Consider the following 13,223-nt stretch of genomic DNA (forward strand, 5'->3'; position numbering starts at 1 on the left):
TTTCGGATACTATTATTTATGTGTGATGTTCACTGCCCTGTATGTGTGTGTGTTTGTGTCCCTTCAAAATGCACCCTGTAAGTTAATGTGTGGAAATACCAGTCATTTCAGTGGGGCTTGCTTGCAACTCTCTGCCTCAAGGCTGTTTTGCATTATTTTTGGATTCTATTCATTTTTGGAAGCCTTGTCCATTTGCTGACTTCGGTTAGCCCACTCCGGATTCCAGCTGTAGGTTATGCCAGTTCTCTTTTTTGTTCTGCAGTATTTCCTTTTGTCCACGCCAGGAATTCAGTTTGGATGGACCTCTCACATAACTTGCCTGGGGGTCTAATTAATAGCCCTTTGCTTCGATTCCACTTGCATTGTCCGTGTTGATAAATGGTCTTATTTGGACAATTACTGCCTTTGAAGATTTGTGTTTTTAGGCCAATGACACTTTATGTATTTATTGATTGCCCCCGAATTGTGGGGTTTTTTTGGCTTACTTTCAGCTTGTCTCTTACAACCTACATGAGAGATTTAGAGCCCACGAGGTACAGATGTGCTTTTGCTTCACTTCCTTCTGTTTTCTTGTCAGAAATTCCTAGGCAAGGATTTATACAGTTGGCTGTAATTTTTCTATTTCGTTTTAATTTAAGGAACTCTGATCCTACCTGAAGAAGAAAAAGGCTGCTGACTATGCCTAGATTTGCCTAAATTTAATCTGTTAAATCTTAGACACTCAAGTCTTTAGCACAGTGTATTACCCAAGTCCTGCATTTCTAATAATCTTTACAAGTTTTTGAAGTAGTTAGAAAAACTTGTTCTCCATTTCGATTCTCCAATGGCAAATCAGAAACAGTCATCTCTCAACACTAGAGTTCCTTTTAAGAAAAAAAATAATTTTTTCTTTTGCCTTGAAAGCCTATTCAGAAGTTATCCCTTGGAAACCACTGTGTTCAATACCTGCCATACAAGTTTTTGTTTGTTTTTTCTTCTCTCTTCCCCTTTGAGATGTTTGAGTTTGCCTAGTTTTGTTTCTTCCACTACTCGGGTATTTCAAGGTTACTACTGGGTAAGTAGAAGACTCATTATTCTTTTCCCTTTTTGCTTTTATTTTTAGTGGTCAGATTTTTTTTTTTTTTTTTTTGCATCTTGAAGAAACAGTTAAATGAAACGTAGTTATGACATATGGCTGAAGAAGACATAGGCTGAAAAGGAAAGTACAACCTAGTTCTCTTGTTTGATTCAGTGGGTAAAACTTCACTATGTTCCATGAGTGCATTTAGTTTATTACAATATCCTCATTTCAGCTCTTCCTCTCAGTTTAACAACATATTTTGATACATATGACCTGCCCTTCTAATGAGGCTCCTGGGATCTTATTCTGGCTTTGACTTCTTGTTTCTACCATGTCATAATCATAGTTTCAAGCTTCTCAATAGGCCATCATGCATCTGAATTATCCTTATCATTATTATTTGCTTACCCAGCCCATACACACCATCTGCATTAAGTTTACAAAGTTTCTAAAATCTGTCTCTAGAAACAACTCAGGGAGGCAGCACAGACAGAAGTATATTGAACAATTGCTCTGCAGTGTCTATTGCTGGGATCATATCTCCAGAATTTCCTAGTGCAAATTGGTCTTTAGGTGATTTGAAGGCATATCCTAACACAAGATTACTGAAAACCTGCAAGGTACAGCAGTTATTATAAATGACAAATCAGATAAAAATATGAATGATGTATTGAAATGCAACAGGCATTAACTTAAAGACACAAAAGTATGAAATTGCCCTAATCTTTCTGAATCTGTAAAAAGGGTCAATAGAAAGCCTGAGTGTTTGCCTTAATGTGATAGTTTCCGTTAATGGAAACACAAATGTTTTGTATTATAGTATTTAGATCACACTTCAGAAGAAAGTGGATAGTGTTAGTTCAGGATAAAATCTCTGAGATTAAATGTTATTGATGGGTGGAACAAGGGAGAGGGGTGCACAAACATGCACAGATTATGGTTTAAGTGCTTCAGGGAATTCCATTCTCCTGTTTGCACAAAGATCCTGAAGAGCTCCATTAGGCAAAATAGCTAAATTTTCAACAAAGGAGAATTTATAACCTCTGACTTCACCAGCAAACCGTTTTTTCCGCCCTCTTTTTAAAAAGTGCTTTAGGTGTGCTTATTTATTAGAAAAGACTGGTGTCCTTCCACTTATGGTTACAAATTTCTGAATGCACATCTGAATTTTAATAGGATACACCCTGTTTACAAATGTCTTGGAGATTTCGTTGACTTACAAAATCTTTAGGATTTAAGAGCATAGGTGCTGAATGTCAATTATTACACTTTTCAAGAGCTTCTGTTTCTCAACAGAAAGGTGAAAATGACAATATTTATAAAGTGCTGAGAGATCCTTGGAGAGGACGGTATATAGAGATAAAATCATGTTTAACAGATGAACCCAGCATAGTGACCCAAAGGTCAAAAGATACACTCAATAAAAGTTCATGTGTGACAGCTCGTAGCTACTCTACATGTCTGTGTAAGATTTATAAGGACTTGAGTTTGCTGTGACGGTAGAAGGAAAATGGACTCACCATTAACCTGCCTCCTGACTGATGTTCTCATTAGGAGAAACCAGGAAAAACCAGGAGTTAGAAGATCATAGTATTTCATCATATGCAGCCATCACCAAATCAAATGACTCAGAGATACTGTATTTTAAAGCTGCATAAAGATTGTAAATTGTGTTTTCTTTTGTTTTTCGTTTTTTTCTTTTCTCTTTTCATTAATCACTTGAAAAGTAAGAAATACTACAAACATATAAAAAGCTATAAAGAGTGAGAAAACAGGCAGCCTCTGCACTCACCACCCAGACTGAACGCATGTGGTCAAGCTTGCTTACAGTTAATGTCTTTGCTACTTTCATCTGCATCTTTGTGCAGAGGATGGTAAGGCTTTTGGCAACCTGACCACAAAGAAGCTGTGATAAATAGAGTGGAGACACACAGAAGTGACGGGTGACTAAAAGCTGCTGATTCTGACATCTCAATAATAAATCTATAGTGTTAGTGAAATGGTTGTGTTCTTTAGAACTTCACAAAAATAAGCACGGAGGTGACAATTTAGTACAAAAGTGGTTACTTCCCTTTCAACCCTCTTCTGGGCTTAAAGTTCTCAAGGGGGATTTTGTGGATTTGCAAACAAATCCAGGGAGTGAGAGCTGGTCCGCAAAGTCAGTCAACTGACACTTCCCTGCAGGAGAAATACAGCTCCCTGTGAAGTGAACTTTGCCATCCCAGGTCATGCTTCTGGACGTCTGTAAGAGTTACTATCCAGTCATTAAATGCTTATAATCCATTCCCGAGAGCTATTACCCCAGAAACCATGCTTGTTTCCCCACTGACAGCAGGTGGTTTTCATCTTTGACCTGGATTTTTTTGTTTGTTGTTAATCTTTTTATTCCTTGAGAAGGAAGGAAGGAAGGTTGCTAGACGGGTGGGCAAGAGCATTTAAGCACTCTTTTGTTCAAAGGATTGCAAATTTCCATTTGTCAGGTTAAAGAAAGATATGCAGGTACAGTATAAATCCCTTTCTGTTCAACAGATTTGGAGCTCATAGAATTAGAATTTTTTCATGGTTTGTCTTAAATATGGGTGATAATTGCACATAGAAAGAGAGACAGTGTTTGAAAGTGAGTCATTTCTTGTCACTTTTACCTAATAGAATGTTTAAAAGAGAATGTGGTTGCTCATTTTTGTGAAGTAGTGATGCATATGATTGTTAAAGGAATGTTAGCAGCAAATATTTGATAAATCTGTTTAGTTAGCAAAATAATTTGAGCATTTGCTCTGTGCTGGGGTAAAGCAGTAAACCAAACCTAGTCCCTGGCATTATATTTATGATAGCTGATGTATCTCTTTATGTATATTGAATTAATGCTATTTTTAGTTATTTATTGCTGACTCTCAAAATACACAAGTATAGGCAATGCAAATTTTATAAATATTAATATAAATCTGTAAGAAGAATGCATTCAAATAGAAAGGCTTTAACTAGAGTTCTGTTTAGTACAACTGGGCTCTGCTAAAATAAAACCATATAAAGGCTAAGTATGTAAATTAAAAAATAGCTAAATCAAGGGTCACGAGAAAGGTGAGGAGATAACTTATATTTTTAAATTCATTTTAAAAATCTCTGAATAATTCCAAATAACACATTTTCTCTCTGGAGTCTTACTGTACATTAACACAGAATCCATTATTACATTAAGAGGAAGCATGAATATTGTTGCCCATTCATATTACCATCTGAATTTATGTTAAGTGATCAGAGGATATTAGCAGTAGAAGTGAAAGTCACACCTAGAAAAATCTACCCCCACATCTGCTGACGTCAGTAATAATTTAATAGCTACCTGAAGTGTTATTTTTATTACTGAGCAACGATACTCAAATGATAGAAGCACCGTATACAAAATATAAATTTAAGAGCAGTTCTAGACATGTTTGCTTCTACAGGGTTATTATATAAAATATGTATTCATTTTCTTTCAATTCTTTGCTAATTACTAAATCTTTTAGAAATTCTTCATTGTGTACCAAATTACACATAGACGCTTTGGCCTGGTATCAAAGCCTTTCTTGATCTTACCCCAACTTACTTTTGGAACATTTTCCTCTATTTCAATTTATCCCAGCCTTCTAAACGAAATTTGCCCTGGTTCTCCATACATGTTCTGAATCGTCTCACCTGGTATTCTTTCTCCCTGGTTTCTAGCACCTAGAATATTTCCTGAACCAATCTCTGCATGTCTGAACCCACCTGTAATTTTAAGACAGTGTTAGAGCTAACTCTTCAGGGAGATCTGTCCCCATTTTCCCAACGAAGAAATTTCACGGAAGACTCAAATTCTTTGGCATTTATCTGTACCTTTATCTATACTTTAAAGATTTTTGCCAGTTTAACCTTATATTTTTAATTGTTCACTAATCATTAAACATGTTTTTAAGAATACCTGACAAGCAGGATGTTAGTGTAAGCATATCTGGAGTAGATACTCGGGAAAAGAATTAAGAGAATGCATTTTCTGGTAAGAAGTGAAAACTATTGGAAAACCAACAAGATGTTATTTTGCTTTTTATTATCACCATGTGTTAGCAATTCTAAACAGTACCAGTGACAGAATACTACTGCCAGAAAAGTCTTTTGTTTGTCCAAGTTCTAAACGATTGCCATGGTTACCATTGTGTTTCCATTATGTATATTTATATGTAAACGTGTATGTATAGTCAGTCCCCAAGACACATGAACTCAGCTACATACATGTTTCAAGAGTAAGTTCACAGTGACTTGGAGTCATTTAAAATTTCCAACAGTGAGACATAGTGCAAAGTGTGAGGTCTGATTCTTTGTTAAGTGCATATTTTAAGTTCATACTAATTATTGAACTTGAATGTTTTTCAATTTTAAGATCATTCTTCTTTTAAAATTATTTGTTATAAACCTAAAGAACAACTCAAGGAAAGAATAGTTACTACTCATTTATACAGAGCTACTACTGAACATATTTCCGTTGTTTAGCAGAGAGGGATGTAAAGCCTGATTCATTCTGGATGTGCGGTGCACCCCTGGTGTTAGGTGCTTAGGCTGTAAAGACAGCTGCGGTCTCTGGCCTCAGGGACCTGGCCTGCCCTCTTAGCCCTCCCACAGATCTGAGAGCCTTCTGCTCTGTTAGCATCATTACATCATCTGAGAATTTGGATTTCCATTTTACCCACATTAATACTCAAAGGGAGCTCTCTCCCTTCCTTTCCCCCACCCCCTCTCCCCCTGCCACTTCTTTCTTCAAGAATAGCAACTATTTATATATGACTTGGAATTTTCTTGTTTGGAGTGGTCATTTAGCTGCTTTTCTCTGATTTAATTTTCAGAGATAAAAGAATCATGGGGAATATAGTCCCTACATAGACCTGAAATTTGACAGTGAACTATGTGTGAACTTTATAGAACATAGACTGCATGAAAGACAAAACTTTCTTACAGAATTTATATTTAAATGGAAATATATTAATGGACATAATGGCTTCATAAGTAATTTTTCAAAGTCAAAAGTACTTAATGTATTTATACCATGAAACAGTCTTATTATTTATTATAAGCATAGCAGATCTAGTTGAGTCAAACAAAAAAATCATATTCATTTAGTGTTCACAGAGATATGTTAAATTACAAATAGGAAGATATCTTTTTATGGTGAATTATTAGCCTAACCCTGTTTGTTCTAATTGATTTAAATGCTTATGTTTTGCTAAATGTGTAAACATTTTTTTCATTTTTTATTGAGGTATAATTGGCATACAACATTATATTAGCTTCAGGTGTACAACATAATTATTTTACATTTTTATATATTGCAGAAGAATCACCACAGGTCTAGCTAACATCCATCACCACAGTATTATTAAGTGTGATCACCATGCTCTGCATCACATTCCCATGACTTTATTTTTTAACTGAAAGTTTGTACCTTTTGACTCCCTTCACCTATTTCACATCCCACTAAAGAACATTTTTAATGAAATACTTCAGAATAAAATAGTGTGAAAAGACATCACTTAGTATTTAAAACAAGATTGCTTTTATGTGTATGTTCATGTTGCCTTGGTTTTTAATTAGTCGGGTTCTAAATTTGGAAAGGACTATTTTTAGCTCTATACCAAGGCATATTTCTAAAGGATGCAAATATTGATCTAAATCATAGGCAAAAATATGTAAGTTATTGCTAACATTTTTTCAATGTAAGTTGCCTGGCCTTTGCTGAGCACTTTTTTCCACTTAATCATCAAAATAACCGTATTTCAAGGCATTACTCATATTTTATGAATGGCAAAACAGAGACTTGGAGAATTAAATGGCCTTTTGTAGGTCATGGAGCAAAAATTGGCAGAGAAGGGAGTAGATTCCAAGGCTGCCTTATTTACTGCTGGCTTACACACATCTGCTCATTCAGCAAAGCTATGGTGTTTACATTGCACACAAAACTGTGAGAAAAGCATTTAATGTTGAGGGACAAAAATGCCTTTTCCCTTCTTTGAGAGTTCAAGGACTTAAATGTGTAAGCTCTCTGTCTTTGTAAACTAGGACATTAATAAGACACTGCCAATGATAACCACCAGTTTTAGTTGGTGATAGAATCATGTTGGTAAATCTGTATCTTTTTTTCTTTTCCCCTCAGAATGATATAGGAGGACAACGCAGCCTGATAAACAAATGGACCACTTTTCTCAAGGCCAGATTGATTTGCTCAATTCCTGGAAGTGATGGGGCAGACACTCATTTTGATGAGCTTCGTAAGTCATATTTCTTTCTTCTTAAAAAAAATGTCTTACTGCCTAATTGAGTAATTCAGCATTTATTTTAGCCCCAAATGCCTGATTATAAAGCCCAGGACAGTTTGCAGGAGTGGTGCTCACTAAGTTCGTACACGCAAAGAGCAAGGAGGTGCTTTATGTCTGGGTGCACGTTGTAATGAAACAGTGCCTCTCTTTGTAAGCGTCCTCAAAGTTAAGAGGGAAACAAAACTGCAGTAGGAGACAGAAAGGTACTAGCTGTGGGGCTACAAAGTCCATCCACCCTCCACGCACTTATTTAAGAAGCCACTGGCTATCGGTAGCAAGAACTTGGGTTCCTTATTCTGTGGATGCCCTCTGCTGGAGAGCCCTGGCGAGCCGGTGAACTCTGTCCCTACGGCTTGTTAGTAAAAAGGGCGCTCAGAGAATCATTAGGGTCTTCTCTTCCATTTACCCTCTTTACTTCTCGCAAAGTTAATTCTAGAAGGAATTTTTCTGTTGTATATTAGGTTAGTATCATTAGCTTTTACCTTTTGAACTTTTTTTTTTGGTTCTGTCATGCAGTGTAAAAATGATTATATCATTAAATTAACATTGTCAGGTTTACAGTATTGAAAGTATATATTCAATAGTCATGGATGGTCTCTCATGTTGTATATAAGCATGTTCACCTCTTAAATCGTATTTTAAGGAATATTATTCACACATACATTAGTATCAGTGCTGCACAAGTGACTACACAGGGAATACTGCTCAAGGAATTAACTAGTCTAGCTATTTTCATATTGTTCCCAAATAGGCAATTAAATTACTGACAAGTTGACATAATTATAAGACAACATTTTTTTACACTGAAGGGTAAAAATAACTTATGTTTTTAGTTTCTACTGTATGAAATCACATACTCCTAATTGGAAACAGTCATGGAGATTATCAAGTGAACCAATCCATTTACAGGTGATTGAAGTAAACACCTTAAAGGTTAAGTGTTCAACTCTGTGTCACATAACTAGTGAGAACCAGTCTTTTACCCTTAATTTCTTATGTCATAGTATAATGACTTCCACTGTTACCCTAATTTTATATAGTGTTTAGAGTCCCAGGAATATTGCATTATTAAAGAAAATGCATACATGGAACATTGAAAAATACTAACATAGTGAATCACTATTTTTTCCCCCATTAATAGAGGACATTTACTTACTCCCCACAAGAGATGAAAGAAATCCTGTGGTCTATGGAGTCTTTACCACAACCAGGTAAGTTAAAAAATATGCTTGCAGTTCTTTTAGAGAATTGTTGTATGTATGTAAGAAAAGAGTTGTATGTTCTTTTTGTCTCTTCCTTTTGTGTGAAAAAAACACACTTTTTTTCATGTTACTTTTTCGTTTAGTGTTTCCTAGAAACCTTTTAATATTAACACATAAAGTGTCTCTGTTTTTTTACTCCCTGTATCAGTCACCATCACCAAGGTTTGTTGAACCCATCCCCTGCACATAAGACGTTCCGATTGTTTCCTGCCCTTTGCTAGCACACATAGTGCTTCAGTGGCTAACCTGGTATAAACGATGTTCCCTGTATGAGCAGGTGTATCTGTAAGCTAAATCCTTAGACGGAAATTACTAATTGCAGAGGCATGTGCATATACTAGCCATAATATGCACGTGGAGCTGCGTGACACAGAGGTAGCACTAAAGACACCCATCTCACTCATCGTCTGGGCTGTGATCATGAGATGACACTCGGCTTTCAACGTGTCAGCCGGTGCGCTCTTACTTGCACTCCCGCATTACTCTACAAAGACGGGGTGTGGCTGTTCCAGTCCCCACATCATCACTGCTCCACTAACTTAGGCAGAGGAAGTTTGTGTGACATGTACTTGCCCGAAGAAAAGTGGCCAACTATTAGTAATAATGGGGCTAGAACTAAAGGTGTTTTCCTAATTTCTCCCCCTGTGTTCTTGTCTTCTTTCTTCCTAATACTGTCCTGTCCTTGTCACTGAGGCTCCATGACTCCCTTAAAAGTTGTCTGAGCATCTATGATGCTTTCCCGAAGAATATATGGATCTCAGTTAATCTTATTTAATATTAATTTTGTTTAATTTAGTAACTTACATTTGACTGTGTTCCAGATGCACCTTGATTCTTGTTACCTCTTATTGCCTCAATTACATCCTTTGAAGTGCTTTTCACATTTTCCACCTTTATCAGTGTGTATTGATACCAGTATTGGAGGATTGGCAGTATTGGCATTAGTATTAGAGAAGTCCTGTTGCTTCCCTTTGAATAAATTCTTAAAATATTTTGTAGGCAAATTATAATTTATTTTCTGAGACATTACTATCATTTCATTCACAATATTTTATGTATTAACTGAAATGTATGTACTATTGGTTTGGAATATATCAAAAAACAAAATGCTATTTGTTCCTTATAAGATATAGAATGTGAACATTTAAATATGAGAATAAAGACGATGCCCTAAGGAGCTGCTGTGCTGAACTCTGTGTTTGTACCAAGTGATACCTGAACTGAAAGGGCACAGGAAGAGTAAGTGCCTGTAGTCGCTCACGTTACTCGTCTCCACCCTACTTCTCTCGGCATCTTTCCAGCACAGGATTTTCTTTGAAGTCACTGGGTGTTTCACACGCGAGGCACAGATGGGTGCCAGGGAAATGTAGCCCCAATATAGTTCTCTTTTTCTCCTACCGAGAGTCTGGCCACCCAGCGTGTGACGTTACAAGTCAGATCTTTGTTCTTGGTGTACTTTATTGTTCTGTTTTTAATACTGCCCTGAAGACTCAGGTAACATCGGGATGCCAGTCGCATCCTTGGTCCAAGGAGAGGATGTAATTAACCCACAATAACAGCAGTGCCATTAAGCACAATGCATCGTTCCTTTAAAATACCACAGGCAGATCATGGGGTTTTGATGGGAACATCAGCTGCCTTCTTAGCAGCTGGTTTTCTCCCAGCTGCCTGTTTATCACCAGCTCCCAATGCGTCCCATTAATGTCATTCAAAGAATATTAATGATGGAGTTTCTCGCTAGAGAAGCCTAAGCGCCCTTGCGTTGTGCTGAGATGATGTCTCTCAGGGAGCATAAAGGGAGGTCTTGTTTCAGAACAGGGATCGTTGAAAGTTTTAGACTCAGAATGTGTCTTTTAATTTCCAGACATTAAACAAAAAGGAAATACCTGATGACAGTGCTGACGATGTTCATCATTAGTTTACAAAAATGTGCAGAATTCCCATGGAGCTTTCTGCTGCTTGCTTGTGCGTGCTCCCCTCCTGTGGGATCACCATTAGTGTTAGCATCAGATAAGTTACATACATAAACTCAGAAACTCAAAAGGAGCAGCAAAAGATCGTTTCAACATTTTTTAAATTAATAAAAATTACATAAGGAAATTATTAATATCCAGTATTTAGGGATATTCACTCACTTAAAGAAAATAGATAAATGAGATGTTTAGTATTACAAATCTAAATATTCCTTTTTAAAAAAATGAGTAATGTAACTTTTTATTTTGTAAGTTCTTTAGAAGGCATTTTGCTGTAATAACTTCAAGTACAATTCAAGAGCAAGTGAATAGATGTTAATACTCTTTCTCGCATATTCCTTTCTGTTCTTCAATATTTTAAATTTCTAAGCAATTCCTATTTATCCATTAAGGTCAGTTTAGATGGTATGTACTCCCTGAAAACTTAACAGACAGCCCTGTATTGGGTACCCATCTGCGTGCTTGGTTACCTTACTATAATTACCTGTAATGCAACTGTTACCAAACTTTATTCTATAAAACTCCTTGAGGCTGTAAGTTCCTTGAGGACAGATGCACATTTTGTCTGCAGCTGTCAAATAGAATGTCCTGAATAAATTTGTCCACAGCACCTGGCAACAGCATGTGCTCAATAACTGTCCACTGAATGAACCTGTGAATGATTGAATCATGTTGCTTTTTTTTCCAGCTCCATCTTCAAAGGCTCTGCTGTGTGTGTGTATAGCATGGCTGACATCAGAGCAGTCTTCAATGGTCCATATGCTCATAAGGAAAGCGCAGACCATCGCTGGGTGCAGTATGATGGAAGAATCCCATACCCCCGACCTGGCACAGTATGTATCCAACTTAGTAATCAAATTATTTTCTTAAGCCCAAATTCTCTTCCTAATTCTATTAGAATAAACTATGCTAATCACCACAGCAACATGCACTGTGGTTTTTAAAATAATAATTATTTATTTACAGTGATGTATTAGCATGTCTGGCCTACACTGGAACTTAACAGTTTTCTTTTGAGTAAGAATTTTAAGTACTACAGGAAACAATGGACTATACTGTAAGGAGCAGACTACCCTGAGAATATAGTGTTTACCTTCAATATGTCTATAGAATTGTCAAAACGATGTGGTATCTCTAATGACAAATATTCCAAGTTAGATGGAATATTAGCATTCATTCCTCACATACAGCTCCGCATATAGCTGGAGGCTTCTTGTCCCCACTTCTACTCTAAAAAGACTACATCACCTATAATCGTTCATTTAAATGACCACCCCTCGTTCTGCATTCATACTTTATTTGTCCTGTTGCACTTTGGAATTATTTGCATATCTTAGATGTGGAAAAGATCCAGAGAATTCTGAGTCCAAAATTCTATTCAAATAGCATAAATCATGTTTCGAGCAGAGATAAAACAATAAAACAAGTAAGAAATGTGTTTTAGAGTTTATGCATCTGTTTAAAAAAACTTTTAAAATCTGTATGTGCATTATAAATGGAAGGCTTTTGATGATGTGGTTAAAACAGTTTGTTATTTAAATATTTTAGGAGTGGTTAACTGACCAAATATAAAGGTAAAATGTCTTTTTTAAAAAATTTAGGATACATTATGAATATTTCTACCACGAGCTCTAAAATAATCATCAAAATCTCAGAAAAATTGTTGACTTAACCCATCTAATTCTACTTTTTATCTTTTCCTATGTTTGTTCTTAAAGGGGAAATAGCTGGTAGCCAGGCTTTCTGAATTCTTTACAAATCTTAATATAATCTTTATAATGACTTTGTGAAGCAAGTGCTGTTATTATTCATGCCAGGTCACAGGTGAGCAGGCTCAGGCACAGGGAGGTGCAGTAACTTGCCCAGCGTCAGGAAGCTAGTAAGCGGTGCAGTTGAGTTTTAAACCCGGGTCTTCTGGTGACAGAGTCCAAGCTCTTAGTCCTTGAACTCTGATACTATATTGATAAATGTGTATGTTAAATTATATCTATTTTCTCTTCCACAAAAGATCTTTTACTGAATATACATACTATATATGTAATGTATAGTCATTATATATCTACATGAAATATATATATGTATGTATACATATGAAGTTTGAGGGTTTTTTTTTTTTTTGAAGAGGATGGTTAAAATTCAGGGGGATCTCTAGTTGGGAGAATTTTACCATACTTTTGTTGTTAAGTATCATAGACTCATTCTGAGTTCTTTCTACATGAGTTTGTTTTAAAAAATAAAGACTGGGACCATTCATGCCATTAAAAAAAGATTCAATTATCTGGATGTTACTGGAGAAAGAACTTGGAACTAAAACCATCTGCATTAATTCCAGAAAATGATTTGCCTACCTCTGTACAGTAGTTGACTCTTCTAATACTAAGATGTGGAAATTAGTCCTCAAAATGACCTCCTGCCGATACATCCAGCTCATGTCACTTTCCAGTGACAGTGCAGGTTGGAGGTGCTGCAGAGGTGCGTGTGGTTACCACATCTCTGGTCCTGCCCGAGAGAGCTGTGACTGTCTTGGTGCTTAAAGACAATGCCCACGTTACATGACTTTCCCCGTTAGCGCAGGTCACCTCTCCCACGCGTAAGTGACCCCCTC

General features: G+C 36.4%; 1 protein-coding gene across 3 annotated transcripts in view; it reads left to right on the top strand.

Annotated features, from left to right (window-relative positions):
- The window catches only part of SEMA3D (semaphorin 3D), a 178,990-nt gene that overhangs the window by 131,325 nt on the left and 34,442 nt on the right, over positions 1–13,223 (top strand). For all 3 annotated transcript variants that reach the window (XM_074367555.1, XM_074367556.1, XM_045510441.2), the window contains 3 exons: positions 7,221–7,335; positions 8,525–8,594; positions 11,307–11,451. In XM_074367555.1, coding sequence (XP_074223656.1) covers positions 7,221–7,335; positions 8,525–8,594; positions 11,307–11,451 — 330 coding nt within the window. The remainder of the gene's footprint in view (positions 1–7,220; positions 7,336–8,524; positions 8,595–11,306; positions 11,452–13,223) is intronic.

Source organism: Camelus bactrianus, chromosome 7 (assembly GCF_048773025.1).
Source record: "Camelus bactrianus isolate YW-2024 breed Bactrian camel chromosome 7, ASM4877302v1, whole genome shotgun sequence".
NCBI lineage: Eukaryota > Metazoa > Chordata > Mammalia > Artiodactyla > Camelidae > Camelus > Camelus bactrianus.